The sequence below is a fragment of the Lipotes vexillifer genome, unplaced genomic scaffold (genome assembly GCF_000442215.2).
Source record: "Lipotes vexillifer unplaced genomic scaffold, Lipotes_vexillifer_v1.1 scaffold342, whole genome shotgun sequence".
In the NCBI taxonomy this organism is placed as follows: domain Eukaryota; kingdom Metazoa; phylum Chordata; class Mammalia; order Artiodactyla; family Lipotidae; genus Lipotes; species Lipotes vexillifer.
The window spans coordinates 590,228-606,698 of NW_006786802.1; the positions used below are offsets into that span (position 1 = coordinate 590,228).

The window sequence follows — 16,471 nt, forward strand, 5'->3', positions numbered from 1 at the left end:
GTGTAGCACTGGTTTTAGTTCCTTAAGAGCACTTATACTCCCTAAAATGTGTTTGATTTCCTGAAGGGCATGTTCACGCTGTACAGCGTTCTTGCTTCCTTACCTTTTTGCTAGTGTGTTGTCTCCCCACCCCCATTCTGCGCCAGAACACAAGCTCCTCAAGCTTTGTCCACGGCTGTATCCTTGGCTTCTAGCCAGGATCAGGCCTGTGGTGGCTGCTGAGTACACATTACAGTGACTGACGTGGCCCCCTCCCCTCCTGTGGTTTTCCTTAGCGTTTGGCTCAGGTCCTGCCCAGCACAGGTCTCGATGCGCCCGTGTGAACAGGACAAGGGGTTGATGACTTACTCATAAAACTCTGCCGCCGGCGTGAACTTGTACTTGGAGTACGTGGTATGGTTGCCCAGCACGGAGCTGTTGAGGAGCTTGGGGTCGGTGCAGTTGGGGCTGTTCCAGGCATGGCCGCAGTCAGTCCAGGGCAGGTGAAGGGTGAAGGAGGAGAAGAGGTAGTAGAGTGACCAGGCAATGATGACATTGTAGTAGAAGCCAACGTAGAGCGCAATGAGGATCACAGCGTAGCCAACTCCTGGGTGGGGGGCAGAGGGGGTCAGGCAGGGGCTTCCCCAGAACCACCTCTCCTGGGGAGCTGGCTCCAACCATTGCACCACCCGACCTCCCACACCTCTCTTTTTCTCGGTAACAGATTGTCGGAGCCCTAAATCCCCTAGGGCCCCACCCCCCATTCCTTTGCCTGAGGGCTCTCTCTCTTGCCCCTGGAGCCCCTTCTGTCCACTCATCATCAGGCAAGGTGAAAGTGCCAGGATGTTTAAGGCCCCAGGGAGCAGCCGGGTCAGGTGTTGGAGCATAAGTCTCCCAGCTCCCCCCCGCCCCGACCCCTTGGGCAGGATAACACTGAGGCATGATAACATTCGCCCCCAGCGGAATGAAGCCCCTTGCCCACGGTGGAAAGGCACGTGATCCATTTCTCATGTCTGCCGTGGGAGCAAGAGGGGAGAGTAGTGGTATGTGTTCTGGGTACCTCTGACCCTTCTACGAGTTTTTCCCATTCAGGAAAACAGACTCCTTCCGGTTACTCAGCTGTACAGCCTGGACTGGAACCCAGATTTCCAGACTTTCTAGGCTAAAGCTGTTCCTGACACCCCCAATGTGTTCCATGTAACTTTGAATGGTGGACGCGTTTGACCTTGCCAATAACTGTAACTCTCGAGAGAGTTGGTCTACCGCAGATCCCACCTTTGGAGCAGATTCTCCAGGGGCACACAGAAGTCTTTTAGAACAACCTTTGACTCCCCCAGATTCCTTCTTTACCTTTGAAAAACGGGCAGATCTTCCACACGGTGGCTGCCCCTTCCCTGTTGTACTGGCCCAGAGCCAGCTCCATGTAGAACAGGGGCATGCCAGCGATGATGAGGAACAGGGTGTACGGGATCAGAAAGGCACCTGGAAGACACAGAAGCAGAGTGTGAGCCCCTAGATCCCTGCCCAGCCTTGGGCCTGCCCCTCAGAGTGTGTGGACCCATGTCAGCCAGAGCTGTGAGGGTCCTCATTCATGTCACCCGGCCACTTCTCAAGGGATGTCTTGTGGTAGGTAAATCAGAGCAATTAATACAAATAGCCATAACATAATAATAGCTGTAGCAGTAGTCGTAATCATAATCATAATAATGAGGTTCTGTGCTCAAACTAGTAAAATCTGTGTTCATCAAAGCTAAATAGTCTTGGGCTTCCCCGGTGGCGCAGTGGTTAAGAATCTGCCTGCCAATGCAGGGGACATGGGTTCGAGCCCTGGTCTGGGAAGATCCCACATGCCGCGGAGCAACTGAGCCCATGAGCCACAGCTACTGAGCCTGTGCTCTAGAGCCTGCAAGCCACAACTACTGAAGTCCGTGCACCTGGAGCCCGTGCTCCACAAGAGAAGCCACCGCAATGAGAAGCCCGCGCACCGCAACGAAGGGTAGCCCCTGCCTGCCACAGCTAGAGAAAGCCATGCACAGCAACAAAAGAACCAAAGCAGCCAAAAGTCAATTTAAAAAAATAATTAAAAGAAAAAGCTAAATAGGCTTGTTTCTTGCAGGATTCTCCTAGCCTTTGATACACAAGCACAAGCTGTGACGGGCTAAGAAGAAGATCAGGTGCAGTCTTTACCAAATTAATTTCAACACAGAACCCTTTCTTTCATGAATCACAACTCTGGGGAATGCCAATTACCCCAAACCCTTCCTTTTATAGGTAAGGCAATTGAGGCCAGAGAGGGAGAGACAGTGCCCAGAGTTACATATGACTGAGTTTTCATTTTGCTCATGTCTATATCAGTTTAAGGTCACCTCGGGTTTTCCTAAACATGACCTCACTGGATTGTCCTTAGTCTCACATCAGCTCACAGAAATAATCAGAGAGGGTCATTATTTCCCCCCAGGGGAAACTGAAGACAGAGAACGGAGTCAAATTGGTTTTGTTTGCACTGTTGCTAAGTGACAGAAGCAGGATTCGCATTCATGTCTTCCAACCATCAAGCTCACTGTTACTGCTGGCTGAAGGTAAACAAACACTGGAGCAAAGAGGCCAGAGGCTCAAGTCTCTGACCAGGGAAGATGCCCACCCAGAACACTGCCGAAGCTACAGGGAGCCCTTGGCAATGGGCAGCAGCAAATCCCTGGGAAAATTCCTGGTAGAATTAGACACGTCTGAGTTCCAGAGACAGTTCTCGGTACGCCTGGTAGCCTGGGGTGAGCTTAATGGGCTCTGACGCCGTGAGGTGACTCACAGGGGTACTTGCCACGTCAGCCTAGGCTGCTCCTTGGCCTGGTGCAACCGGAGGTGGCCAGGCCAGATCCACACTCCTCCCGCCATTGGCCTTTGGCTAAGATGTCGTAACCTTGGAAACCAAACACTCTCTGACCCGCCCACACTAGGAAAGTGCAGAAACAGGGAAATGCGTAACGATGATAATATTAGGAATATAATATTCCCTACTGTGTTCCTGGCACTGTGTTCCATGCAATACCTCATTTCATCTTCACAACAACACTGAAAGTATTACTACCTCCATTTTACAGATGTGGAAACCGGGGCACCAGGCTAACAGAGAATTGTGGCAAAGTCGCATGCACCCAGGGTCAAACTCCCCCAGCTACTCAGACTGGCAGTCTCCACTTTCCTCCCAGGGCTTCTCCTCAGGAAGCCCAGGGCTCTTAGGGACAAAGCATGAAGTTTTGGCCGCAGTGCTCTGAGACCCATTCCTTCTGAAGCAGGAGACGGACCAGCAGGGTGGGCAGTAGGGAAGAAACCACCGGAATATGAGTACCTCCTATGTATCAAGCAGGGCACTGGGCACTGGACATCTGTGATCCCATTTACGCTACCCAGAAACCATCTCAGGTGGCAACTGCTATACCCATTTTTCAGAGGAGGAAACTGAGGCTTGGTGACTTGTCTAAATTCACCCAAATGGTCAGTGATAGATCTGAGATTTGGGCCCAGGTCTGCCTGGCTCCAGAGCTCCAGAGCCATTCCCAAAATATTCTGTTGATTCCAGAATATCCCAGCCTCGATGGAGGACATGAGTCTGCATAGAGGCTTGGTGGAGGGTGATCTGAAACTGGGACTCTGGGGCCAGCTGAGCCAGCTGGTCTGCTGGTCATGGGCTGGTCCAAGCCTCCAGCCCCTGCTCCAGGCTGGACTTCTTTGAAACAGCCACATGCCAACCTCTCTCTTCCCCTCCTCATTTCTACTCTCAATCTCCACCCTTCTCTTTCCCCACACAGAGAGGGCTAGTCTGGCACTGGAACCCACGTCTGTTCACGCTGCTGATAGCAATGCCGGTGATGCTGATGGAGGTCGGGGTGGTGGTGGTGACGGTGGAGCTGGTGAAAGTGACAAGTACCATTTATTGAGCTCCGTTATATGCCAAGCCACACACTAAGTTTTTGCATAATTATTCCCTTAAAACCATCCCTGAGAATTACCACCAATCCCATGTAAAAGATGAGGAAACTGAGGCTTAGAAAGGTCAAGATGCTTGTCCAAACTAGTAAGTATGCTTGCTTGGCTCCACATCTGGATCTGTTGGAGCCCCACTCTGCCTTGTGGCCACCTGTCACTGCCCTTGGGGGCCTGGAGCCAGAGAGTAAGGGAAATAGATGTATTAGAGTATTTAACAGGCCTGAAGACTGAAGTCAGTGGCCCAAGGGACAACAGGAAAGGAAAAAGCCAGGAGTCATGGCTCAGATCTTGGCACCGTGGTTTGCCGCTGTCAACTAGATGTTCTTTTCTACAACCAGAGGAAAAAGCAACGTCAGCCAATTCACCAGGGATCTCACATTGGCCAGTTTTCTCAACTCCAACCCTCTGGGTGGCACTGCCAACAGGTAGGTAAATTGCCCAGTTTGAGATTCATCTCCTCTTGTGCTGGCTGAGAGTTCCAGTGGAAGGAGAGGAGGAAAGATTATGGGTCTGCACAAGCCCAAGACTCTTCCAAGTGCGTTTGATGCGGGCCAGCCAAAGCTTCAGGTGGTAACAGATGGGGAGCGTTCAAGAATGTTGGAACGGCTGAGTATGAATGAAAACCAGAAAGCTGCCCAGTGGCCAGTGTCTTATTCTAAAAGAGGACATCGACCAGGGAGATGGCCTAAGCCCCCTTGCAGAAAGATCTGGAGGAAGCCAGGACAGAGCTGAAGAGTCAGAAAGAGGTTTCAGGGGTGCCTGAGGTCAGCTAAGGATGCTTCTCCTAGAAACAGCCCTGCAGCAGCTCCTGGGACACCGAGGCTGGTTGCAAACTTCCTAGAAGGTACTGCTCTGCAAGGCCCATAACTGCCACATTCCCATGGCCCTGCCTCATCTCCATGCGTGGCAGTGTCAGCTTCATCCAGCCTCATGCAGGGCCAGAGAGCTGAGAACCTGAGGAGCTACAGGCCCAGAATCCTGGCTCTGGAATGCTCTGGCTGGGCTGACAGGGGCAGACCTCCCGAGGGTCTCAGCTCCTAGGGGTCTCCAACATCCACACACGTACACAGATGCACACCTGTACATCTTCATGCAAAGGTACACACAGATTCTGCACGTCAACACACTCACACGAACACAGGAAGAAAAGACTGTCAACTGCGAAAGGGACTCCGACCCGTGGCCTTTGGATGAATTCAGTAAGAAAAGCATCTGTCTGGCACACACTGCCTGATGCCGCCCCACCATTAGAGAGGAACACTACTGGTCAGAGAGGGGCTCTGGACTCCTCTGTGCAAATGTCAAGTCCTCAGAAAAGGGAAGCCAGTGGTCACTCAGTTCAGAGTGGGAAGTGCTGGAGCAGACCCCTGGTGGGTGAGGAGGACCCCAGGGCAGGGGACGGGATGCCTGTGGGAGGTGGCTCAGCAAGAGGAGGTGCGGGCCAGGCCTGGTGTGGGGGTGGAGAGACTGTGAACAGGGAGGGGCTGCAGGAGGGACAGGAGGGTTCCTTGAGACCTCACTGGACCAGCTTCCAGTTGGTGGAGGGTAGGATTCCTCAAACTGGCCACATCCTGATATATTAAGAAGTGAAAACCCACAGAACTGTTCTCCTGGTGCCTGTAGCTCAGCTATGGGTTGTCACTGCCCGTGGCTTTCACCAGAATTCCAAGAAAAACTTGGTCAATGCCTACGGTAGCCAGATTTGTCCCCGCTTCACAGGTACCCCAAGGGTATAGACATCAGGGTGCAAAAGAAGGTGAGATTTCAGTAGAGACAGGGCTGCACGCAGCAGGCCCACCCGACTTGCAGAAATGGGGACAAGCGCACCGGTGGAGACTCACCCTGCGATATCCACATATTTAAAGGTGACAGCTCAGGCCCCAGCTGTTAAACCAAACCTGCTCTATCATCCTACCCTGACAACTCAGCATGGTTCTATTAAAAAGTTCAAATCTGGAATCCCCAGTTCTTGGAGCTTTGCACTGGAGTGTGGAGGCCTTGGGGGAGCCCACACCCGGCTTCATCCCCACCTCAGCTCCAACCAGCAGTGTGTGAGGCCTTTTGCACGTACGTGTAGACTCTTGTGCCCACATGTCTAAGCTCTGTCCACAGCCTCTGCAGACAGGGGGCCTCTGGCTTCCTCTTGGGCCTGGGGCTGTGCAGGCCTGTAACACAGTCCAGGCTGGGGAAGCAGGGTCCAGGTAAGAGGACCTTGTAGACTGGGGTGGGTGGATGTTGGAGTGTTTGGGCAGGGAATTCCGGAGTCCAGGTACCTGGAGTTTGATGGGGGTTAGAATCAGTGCTCTGGGTGGGCAGGCCCTCTCAGCCCTGGCCTGGGGGAGGCAGAGAGGAGGGCAGAGCAGGGCACAGGGCCCAGGTCAGACCCCCTGTCTCTTCTCTGGACTCCTGACACAGAACTCCTAAAACCCTTGTAACTGCCTGAGTGATGGGGGTGACAGGAGCATCTTACGCAGAGCTCCTAAATCCCTGGGAATTTTCTGGGTGATAGGAGTGTCTTTTGTTCTAATGAAGCCACTCTTGGTGGGCTTCTAGATGGGGGCTGGTCCCCAGAAAGATCAAGCCATGATTAGAGGCTTAGGACTTTCAGCCCCACACCCACCCTCCAGGGAAGGAAGAGGGGCTAGAGATTGAGTTAATATCGATCATGCCTTTGTGAGGAGCCTTCACACATATCCCGAACGTAGGGGGTTTGGAAAGCTTCCGGACTGATGCACTGGTGAGCACATGCACATACTGGGAGGGTGGCGCACCCCATCTCCACGGGCTCAGACGCTCCTGCACTCAGAACCCTTCCATACCTCACCCCTGTGTACTTTTTCACCTGGCTGTTTACCTGTACCCTTCATAATAGCCTTTATAACAAACTGGCAAATGTTTCTCTGAGTTCTGTGAGCTGTTATAGCAAATTATCAAACCTGCACAGGGGGTCATGGGAACCCCTGACTATGGCCGGTTGGTCAGAAGCACAGGTGACATTTTGACCCTTGTGACTGGCATGTGAAGTCAGAGAATTCTTGTGAGACTGAGCCCTAAACTGTGGGGTCTGCACTAACTCCAGGTGGTGTCAGAACTGAACGGTAGGACGCCCACCCCAAAGTTGGAGGATGGGTTGGTGTTAAGAAAAACCCCACATATTTGGTGTCAAAAGACTGCAGAATGTGTACAAAAATGGAGTTTTCCTCTTTTACCCCCTTGCCTTGATCTGAGGCCATCCTGGCCCCCAACCATGCTATTTATGGCTTTGTGACCTTGAGCCACTGTGACTTCTCTGAGCTTTGGTTCCCCCTTTGTAAGGGGGGATAATACCTGCATCACTGGTTTGCTGTGATCATTAGAGATAACGGAGGTGAAGTCCCTGGCACTGAGGTGCTCTGTAAATGGGAAGCATGTCCTGCCGTCACACGTAAGAGCAGCTGGGATGCGCCTTTGTAGACTGGAAACCACAAGCTAGGGATCGCCCGTGAGGTTGACGGTGGCTGGGTCCTCTGCAGAGCCCAGCATGCAAGCTCCAAGCACAGAAGGATTTTGAGGCAAGTCACTTGGGCAACTCATGCCCCCATCCCAAGTGAGGCTGGCTACTGCTCCTCGTGTCCATACAAGATTGCTGACCACGAGGAGTAGATCCAAGGATTCCCTGAGGCCACAGCCAGCCCCACGAGCAAAAAGGGCTCCGGCGCTACTGCCCAGATGCTCCTTCAAGAATGAAGGACCTGTTCCCCTGCAGCTGGGACTGCTCAGCCCTTTGGGAATTGCCTCGGCTGAAGCCAGCTGCCTCACCCAAGGCCACATTCCCTTCCCAGGGCAGCTGGCATCCAATGACTGATGGACCCTGGGGCATACAGTCCTGGCCCCCTCACCCCAACTCAGGACCAGTCTGAAGGGCCATCCCAGCTTCAGAGGACACCATGGTCAGCTGAGGCTTTGCTGACCCTGGCAGCCCAACCTCTCCGTCTGGCCAGCTCTGCTTCCTCCCTTCTTCTAAATCCCTCTCCCTGCAGCCTCCACGTACTGCCTTCATCCTGTCCTCCAGAACAAAACAAATCAGACTTTTCCAAAGCAATCCTTTGTGCCCTTTGGGTGCCAGGCGTAGGGTCCCCCTCTGAGTCTTTGCCAGTTCTGTAAGGAACCATGCCTGTTCCTATAACAAATCACGCCCAGGTCATTCAAGTTTGTCAACACAGACTCTCTGCCGCGGGTAGGGTAGCTGAGCCATGTGGTGTCAACTTGTGTCTTCTCTACCCCAAGACCGACCTCCTTAGGACCCTCAGCGACCACTGTGGGGCTCTGCCCACTGGCCTCAGAGTTCCCGGGACGTCAGCCCAAGTGGAGTCTTGCACCTCTTCACTCCATCCCCTGCACTCTACTGACACTAGCCAGCAGCATCTATACACGCCTCTACATAAGCCCCTGCTATTCCAAGAGGGGATTCTACAGAATGATCTACCAAGTGACGAGGACCGCCTTTTCTGGTCCCACAAGGGGTTGCTCCCTCATCTTCACTTTGGCTTCTTCCAGCTGATCTCTGGACCCTAGCACTGAGAGGACAGTTCCAATGAGGAAATATGCTTGCTCCTCCGGTAGATTAAACCCCGCCCCTCTAAGGAGGTCCGTGGGGGTGAAATTCAGGGAAATTGGAGTTGAGGCTACCCCTCCTCCTGTGACAATTCTCCCTCCGTGTCAACTTTGCAGTATCTGACTTGATTCTTACTAATGAAGCTCTTCGAAGATTCTGGTTTCCCATCTCTTCCATCCTGGTCTCTTTAAGAGGAACAAATTACAGGGTGTTTGGAATGGTCAGAACTATATTAGAGAAGGAAATATTACTCACAAAGAACAGAGTGGAACCTCACCTCCCTGATTTGGGATATAGTACCTCCAATAACAGAATTGAAAATGACATTAACTTGTAGAATATCTGTAATAGACTATGAACTCCCTAAAGGCAGGGATTGCCTTTTGCTCATCTCTATATTCCTGGCATATGACAGGCATTTAGTAAGTGGGGTTTTTTTGTTAAATAAATGGATCCTGGCAGTGACTCACATAGAGGATGCAGCTAATGAAAGCCCCGGGGCCTTTCTCCACTTGTGCTGTGGCCTAATCCTTACTTAGGCAGTTGGGTTTGGGACCACAGGTCAGGATGTAACATTTATCCCTATGAAATCCCACTTTGTTGAAAACAGTCCCTCTAGATCTTTTTGGCCAGCTCAGAGCAATGGGCCAGATCATGCTGGTAATGCCAGATCACAGTCTCAGCTCCAGCCCCTGATGAATGCCTCATTCCTGCAAACTTGTTAGCCGAAGGGCCATACCAGCTGGCTGGCTCATGTACATCTGAGCTGAACAATCAGCCTCAGGCTTGGCAAGCTCAGGGTGTAGATGGCCCCCTGCAGCCAGGCCCAACGTGAGGGCGATGAGTTTGCAAACTCCTGCCTTCTGTACCCGTCACCGCCTCTTGCTTGACCTCAAGAACCCCAGATATTTCGGCCAAGGGGATTCCCAAAGGTCTGTGGGTACCTGAGACGCTGAGCTCACTTGAGGAAGGAAGGGAACCCCATTTGGGACCCAGAAGTACATATCTCATGGGACCCCATATAGGAATGTTAATCCCCATTTCCCAGGTAGGGAAAAAACAGTGGGATAAAGTTAGGCTGTTAGAAATCCCAGGCCCAAGTGTGACCACTTTCCAGCCTTATATCCCTTCTAACTTCCTCTGAGAATCAAATCTGCTCCAAAATCAGGACCCTGCCCTACTCCTGTATCTAGCCTGGGTCTAGCAGTTAAAAATCATTGAACAATAAAAATAACAGCAACAACTTCATTTATTGAGCCCCTACTATGTGTCAGACACTGTTGTAAGTACTTTGCTTATACTATATCTAATGTCATATCACCCTATGGGGAGAGGCAGTCACCTTCCTTTTCTGCACAAGGAAACTGAGGTCCAAAAAGGACGAGTGCCTTGTCCGAGGCCACACTTCTGGGAAGTGTCAGGCTCAGATTCAAACTCAGGTCTGTCTGAACTTAAAGGACATCTCTCTGACAGCTCAGAGCTGTCAGCCGGACACATCTCAAACAGAAGCGTTCATTTACAAAGGATAATTCAGAGTGGCCTCTTCCATGGCAAGGAGACAGACGCGGGGACTCGATGGATCTGTCCACTCCTCCCTGGGGACCAGCACAGGCCTGGCCCAAGACCACAGGAGCGGAGGACCTTGGAAAGAGCCCCACTGGCACCGCCTCCCTGTTTGAGAAGGTTCTGAACAAAGCCTTGGAATTTCCAAGAGTGGCTTTCCCGGCTGGAAGGAAGCCACTTGCCCCCGTGCATCCCAGCAGCTGGCTTATGGGAAGATGCTCGGACAGGTTGATCTTTTTCAGTAATTCATTCAAAAAATATTAGCAAAAAAAATATATATATATATATTAGCCAGGGGCCTAAACTATTGGCACCTTTATCATTTCAAAACATCCTCCAGTCTGGGCCAGCTTGAACAGCTGGACTTGGAGGTTACCGTGTTAACACTGGCACCAGAAGAGAACACAGCCTGTTAAATAACAGGGTGCGTGCGTGAGTCCTGGCTTGGGTGCAGTGCTGAGCCAGGCATTGGAGAGGGACGGATCTTGGGGGTCATCCAAGCTCACCTCCAGCTGTAGCGGGGAACTTGAGCTCAGAGAGAGTGACAGAGATGGGATTTGAACTTGGGTCTTTTGGCTGCTTCTAGAATTACAGGCTATCCACCTGCCAACCTGCTTGCCCATCTCTAGGGCTGACTTTATAATTGCTGGATGAGAATTGATCCACAAGGAGCAGCCAGGAGGTCTCAGCAGAGACAAAGCCCAGAAGGAGGCAGCCAAGCATCCCCTGGAGGGGTGCGGAGTAAGAACAGGAGCTGCCTCAGACTCTGAGATGTGGGACTGCACCGCTCCATTGTGCCAGCCGTAGACATCCTAGCCAGAAATGGAAATTCACTCGTATAACTTCCCCACCCCGTAAACTGCCAGCCACGGTCTCCATAGCCTCGCCCCAACTTGCCTCTCCACCCTTATCTCTCCCAGCTTGCCCTTCAGCCAGTCTGCACTCCTAATCTCAGAGACCATCCCTCCTGCATTCTTGAACAACTAGTACACCTGCTCCCTTCCCCAGGCTTGTCCGCGCTCCATCCGTCCCGAGGAGCTGAGTTCCAACCACACAGCTCACTTCCTCTGAGTGTTTCCTAAGCAGCCTCTCCTCAGGCCTTTAGAGCACATGACACCTCTCCCATCCATCTCACGCGTCATCGCAAGGATGTGAATAAGAGGTGGCAGCTATCTTTACTAAGGCCGTGCTTCATGCCAGGCCCTCCACAGCATTATCACATTGAGTCCTCACAACAACGCTCTGAGTTGAACACCATTGTTTCCATTTGACAGATGAGGAAACAGAGGCTTGGAGAGATGCCCAGTGTCACACGGCTAGAAGCTGGAACCCAGGACTCCAAAGCCAGGGCTTCTGATCTCTAGGTGCCAACCCCGCCTCCCACCAGCACAGGCTGCCTCACTTTGTTAGTTCCTGCCGTTGGCGTCGGGGGTTCTGCTGTTCCTGGGTAGGCATTAGGTCTCTGAGGGCTTGAACCGTTTCATTCACTTTTTTCATTCAACAGAAGTTTCTCGGGCACCTTCTACCACATTGCCAGGATCTAGCCCTTATCTTGGGCATTAGAAATACAGGCATGAAAAAGCCACAGTCTCTGCTCTCAGTGTGCCCCAGTCTGTTTGGAAGACAGACTCACAAAGAGACAAATGACTCAACAACTCAGGATGGGTGATGTGCAGGGCTACCAAGCCTAGGAGAGGGAGCTTCTGGCCAACTTCACCTAAAAATTGGAACGTGTGACAAATGTGCTGTGTTTGGTGCCCTGGGCGCCTGGTACACACTACCTTGCATACAGCAGGCACTCTCAGTTGGTGGCCGTGGCCAAGTGAGCGGACAGTGTCAGTGAAAGCCCCAGAATATCCATCTAGCTGATGTGTTCAATTGGCCATCTGGGGTGCTTTTAGTTTCAACAGATACTTATAACAATGGAAATGATGTGTAGCGCATGACAATGAAGCCCTTAGATGACTAGAGCTCCTGGCAGGCAGCAGTGGTGGTTAATACATCTAGGTGACCCCTGCAGAGCCTAGCACTGTAGCTCATGCCAAGAGGAACCCAATAAGTATTGCTGATTAACGATAGAACCTTCTGCTGTCTAGGGACACGCAGCCTCGGACAGTCATGGAGGACATGCTAGACAGAATGTCCTAGGTTTTCTTAGTCTGTCTTTCATTCCTCATCTCCCTGTCTGCTAAAAACACAGAGAATCTGCATTTCCTCCCTCCTTGAGTTCAAAGGGCCAGAATGCTTAAACCTGACCAGAAACTCTTGAGAAGCTGCAGCAGTCAAACGAGGAAAAGTTTCACCTCTGGATCATCTGTTTTCCATTCCTCACCCAAAGCAAGTGTCCAGAGTACACACTGAAGCAACCAGCAGGGGCCCAGACCCTATGGAACAAGGTCATGAGCTTTCCCTCCAGCTCCAAACCCTCACCCTACCTCCCTCTGACCCCCTGGAGTCCTGAGCCAGAGCCCCTGCCAGGCAGATGGCCCAGTGGATAGAAAAGTGTTTCGGTTGCTGGCGGCCACCCCTTTGCCGACTTCTTCCTCTGGGTCATTTTTCCCAGGCTCTCTACAGGGTACCCCTGAGCTCATCCCAGCAAAGGGGGCAGGTCTGGGGTGGTTTGGGCAAAAGCTCTCAGGAAGGAGTTAGGGCTTTAGGCCCCAGTATCCTGCCCCCTGGGCTGCTTCCCCCAGGACTCTGCCCCGTGAGTAGGCTATAGTTGATTTCAAGGCTCTCATCCCAGGGCAGACAGTAATCGGTCACCCAGCAGGGGGAGGGGGAGAGAGCCTGGTTGCTGGACTGGGGGGTCTCCTCCAGGCCTTCCTCCCACTCCACCCTGCAACGTGGCCAGGACCCCAGGAGGTAGAGGCTTCATCCCAATCACCCAGGCCTCCTGTCTCAAGGACCAGGCCAGTTCTTGGTGCCCACTGATGCAATCCCGCCTAGGCTGTGTGCTCTGGTCCCTCCAGCCAAAGGACCACCAACCCGAGAGTGGAGTTCTCTCTGCCACTAGCTTCTCTTTATGCGTCTCTGTTCCAGGGTTTCTGTCCCCAAGGGAGCAGGGCCTCCCAAGTGCCTTCAGGGTACCCAAGTCCTTTACCAAACCTGGAGCGCTGGAGTTGGGGTCACCATGGGCACTTTTGGCGCCCAGGCAAGAGCTCTCCACCTCCCTTCCTGCGGACCATCAAAAGGTCAGAGTTCCTCACCCAACCTGGTCCTTCCACGCATGCGCCTATCACTGTCCAAAGTCATGCCTCGATTTCCCCGTTCCACAGGGGACTCCTTTTTCCGTGGGCCTATCCAGTGCCTTCCTGCGTCCCAGACTTGCCCTTCTGCCTCCTCTTCTCCTCCCGTGTGTATCCCAGCTCCTGCCCCGGACACCGCTGTGGACTTCAGGTAGCCTCCCAAGTACAAACCCCCAGCCCGTCAGGGGGCTCACCTCCGCCGTTCTTGTAGCAGAGATAGGGGAAGCGCCACACGTTGGCCAGGTCTACGGCGAAGCCGACCACCGACAGCAGAAAGTCGATTTTCTTGCCCCAGGTCTCCCGGGGCTGCTCGTCGCCGTCGCGGGAGGCCAGGAGGCACTGGACGCCGTTGCGCTCTTTCACCACCAAGAGTTCGGCAGCTTTGCGCTTCCGCTGGGGCTGCTCTGACCCCGGGCCCGCCCCGCTGTTCTCAGGCTGCACCTGCGGGTTCATCCGCGCCAGAAGCATGGGTGCGGCTGGCGAGAGGGGAGTCGGCGATACTGGGAGCACGCCGAGGCTCTGCTGGAATCAAAGGAAAAGATGCGGTCACTGGGCCCTTCCACCCTGCCTGCGCCTCCCGAGGCCTCCCGGGAGCGCCGGTATGCTGTGGTCGGCGCGCGCTGAGCGGACGCAAGGTTCCTAGAAAAGGGCGCGCGTCTGTTGGAAAAATTTGGAAGCAGAGGTAGTGGGGCGCCCGACTGGGACGGCACTTCGAGGTGGAGACCACCCCTGCCGCCCTAGGGATCCTGCTAGGCACCCCGCAGCTCTTCCCTCATTCACCCGCTCTCTCTTGTCCCCAAACGGCGGAGTTTGGACACGTCCAGGCAGAGGTTTCCCAGGGCGGTGACCCGGCCGGGTGCAGCTGGCTGCCCCCTACCCTCGGCTCGGGTCTGAGCCACGTCCGAGAGCCCCAGGAGTCTCCCCGGACACTTATTACCTCTGCACTTCAAACTCGCTGGCACCCTACCTCTGCGCATCCCAACCTGGGCCTCCCCGGCACACCTAGCTCGGTTCCGCGCGCAGGGCGCACTCACGTGTTCGGCGGCGACGGGATCCCGGCTGCCGTGCGCCCTGCCTTGCCTGATCCGGACCCGCCTCGCCTCGCCTCGCCTCGCCTCGCCTCGCCAGGCTGTGGGGCGCGGGCTGGGGCTGGGCTCCGCCGCGTGGCGCTCGGGCGCGGCCTGAGGAGCGCTGAAAGCGCGGGGCGGCCGGCGGGGCGCAGGCTGGCTGGTTCTGACCGCGCCGGGCGGGGGCCGGGCTGGTAATGTAGCCTGCGCCCCAGGTAACGCGCCGATTGCATTAACCCAGCGCCGGGCCCGCTCTGTCTGGAGCCTGTTAGCGCTAATGGAGACTGACAGCGCGGCCGGGGATGGGCAGGGGCGGGAGCGCGGCGCGGGCTCGGGGGACGGCGGGAGTCCCGCTCCCGGCGACTCACGGGACCCGGGCGCCCATTCCCGTTGCAGCACGCACTGGGACACCAGACTCAGCTCCTGGGGGCACCAGGCTCTGACCTCTGACTACGGGAAGAGAGCGAGACTCTCAGAAAGTGTATCTGAGTCACGGGGACGGGGAAAAGACTGGGGAGATCAACGACGGTTCAGTACCAGCTCTGTCATCCGCTGCAGGCCACTTAAACCACCCGGCCAGAGTTTCTCCACCAACAAAATGGGAATGTTCTGTTCAGTGCCTAGGAAGGCACACTGAGGGCCTGCAGGCCATTGGGTGGGTTTTGTTTAGCTGGCTCGAATTGAAAGGTCACAACTGGGCACTTACTCCTTCGTCTGTTTGTTATGGGCAGGCTAGCAAGGGATTTGAGGTTTTGACCCCTGTTGTATGAGGCTTAGAGTCGCTATTCATTCATTTATTCACCCATTCATGCACCCCTTTGCTCACATGTTCCTACATATGCCTTTTATGTGCCAGGCACTGTTCTAGGCTCTTGAGACATTAGTGGACAACTCAGTCAAAAATCCCTTAAAAAAAAAAGTCCCTGACATGATGATGTTTACAATCTGTCATGGGGAGTCAGGGGAAAACAAGAAACATAACAAGTAAACACATTATTATATAGTATATCAGAAGGTGATCTGTACTATGAGAGGATAGGGAGTGCTGTGTGGGGGGAGGGTGCAGTTGCAGTGTGACCAGGGAATTTGAGAAGGCGACGCTTAAACAAGTAAAGAAGTGAGCCATTTGGACCTGATACTCATTCATTCGTTTACCTATTGGTTAATTTATTCATTCATCAGTAGATGCTGATCACCTGCTATATGCCTGAAGCGTGCTGGCTGGTGGAGTTATGGAGATAGTCCCTGGCTTCAAGGAGCTCTCAGTCCAGTGTGTAAAGAGTTGATCACAAATCAGCGTGGTCAGAATTAGTTGTGACCACAAGGGTGTGGAAATTGGGTGCAGCTGAATTAGCGAGTAAGGGGTGGGGTGGTGATCCAAAAAGGCCTCACAGAGGTGACAACTCTTAAGCAGGATAGGTAGGAGTTTGAATAAGCCCAGGCACACTGACCTTTCTTTTGTTTAAACATTCCAAGCTCAAACCCACCTCAGGACCTTTACACTTGCTGTTTCCTCTGCCTGAGTTGTTCAGGTCTCAGTTCAGTGGTCCCTTCCTGACCACTCAAATTTAAAGTGTATGCCCACTCTCTATCACATCACCCTATCATCCTGTTTTATTTCTTTCATTACATCACTATCCACATTTTAAAATTTGTTCATCTATTATATGTCTCCTCTTGGTGGCTTATGAGCTCCATGAGGGCAGGGATCTTGGCTGTCCTATACACTACCATATTCCTAATATCTGGAACATACTAGGGCATCAGTTATGTAAGGTGAATGAATTAATAGTGGTGCATGAAGGTGTTTAGAGCATTTTCATCAGGGTGACCAGCATGACAGATGTCCTCTGTGAAGGATGCAGAGAGAAGAGAAAGGGAAAAATAGTGGGGTGGTGGGTCAGCCTTGGCCTTCTGGAGGCTGATGGTCAGAGAAAGGAGGAGGTTTCAGGAGGAAAGCCTGGAACCACACCCATCAAGGACGTTCATCTCCTCTGACCCGTGGACCATTTTGATAAGCCTGTGAGGAAAGCAGGAAT

At 53.3% G+C, this 16,471-nt stretch overlaps 1 protein-coding gene across 1 annotated transcript in view; it reads right to left on the reverse strand.

Moving 5' to 3' along the window:
- Positions 1 to 14,427, reverse strand: part of SLC6A2 (solute carrier family 6 member 2) — a 40,304-nt gene extending 25,877 nt beyond the window's left edge. Inside the window, exons 1-4 of the mRNA XM_007459447.1 lie at positions 14,400 to 14,427; positions 13,560 to 13,884; positions 1,330 to 1,461; positions 349 to 586 (exon numbers count right to left, since the gene is read on the reverse strand). Coding sequence (XP_007459509.1) covers positions 349 to 586; positions 1,330 to 1,461; positions 13,560 to 13,833 — 644 coding nt within the window. The 5' untranslated portion in view covers positions 13,834 to 13,884; positions 14,400 to 14,427. The remainder of the gene's footprint in view (positions 1 to 348; positions 587 to 1,329; positions 1,462 to 13,559; positions 13,885 to 14,399) is intronic.
- Between the last annotated feature and the right edge of the window lie 2,044 nt (positions 14,428 to 16,471).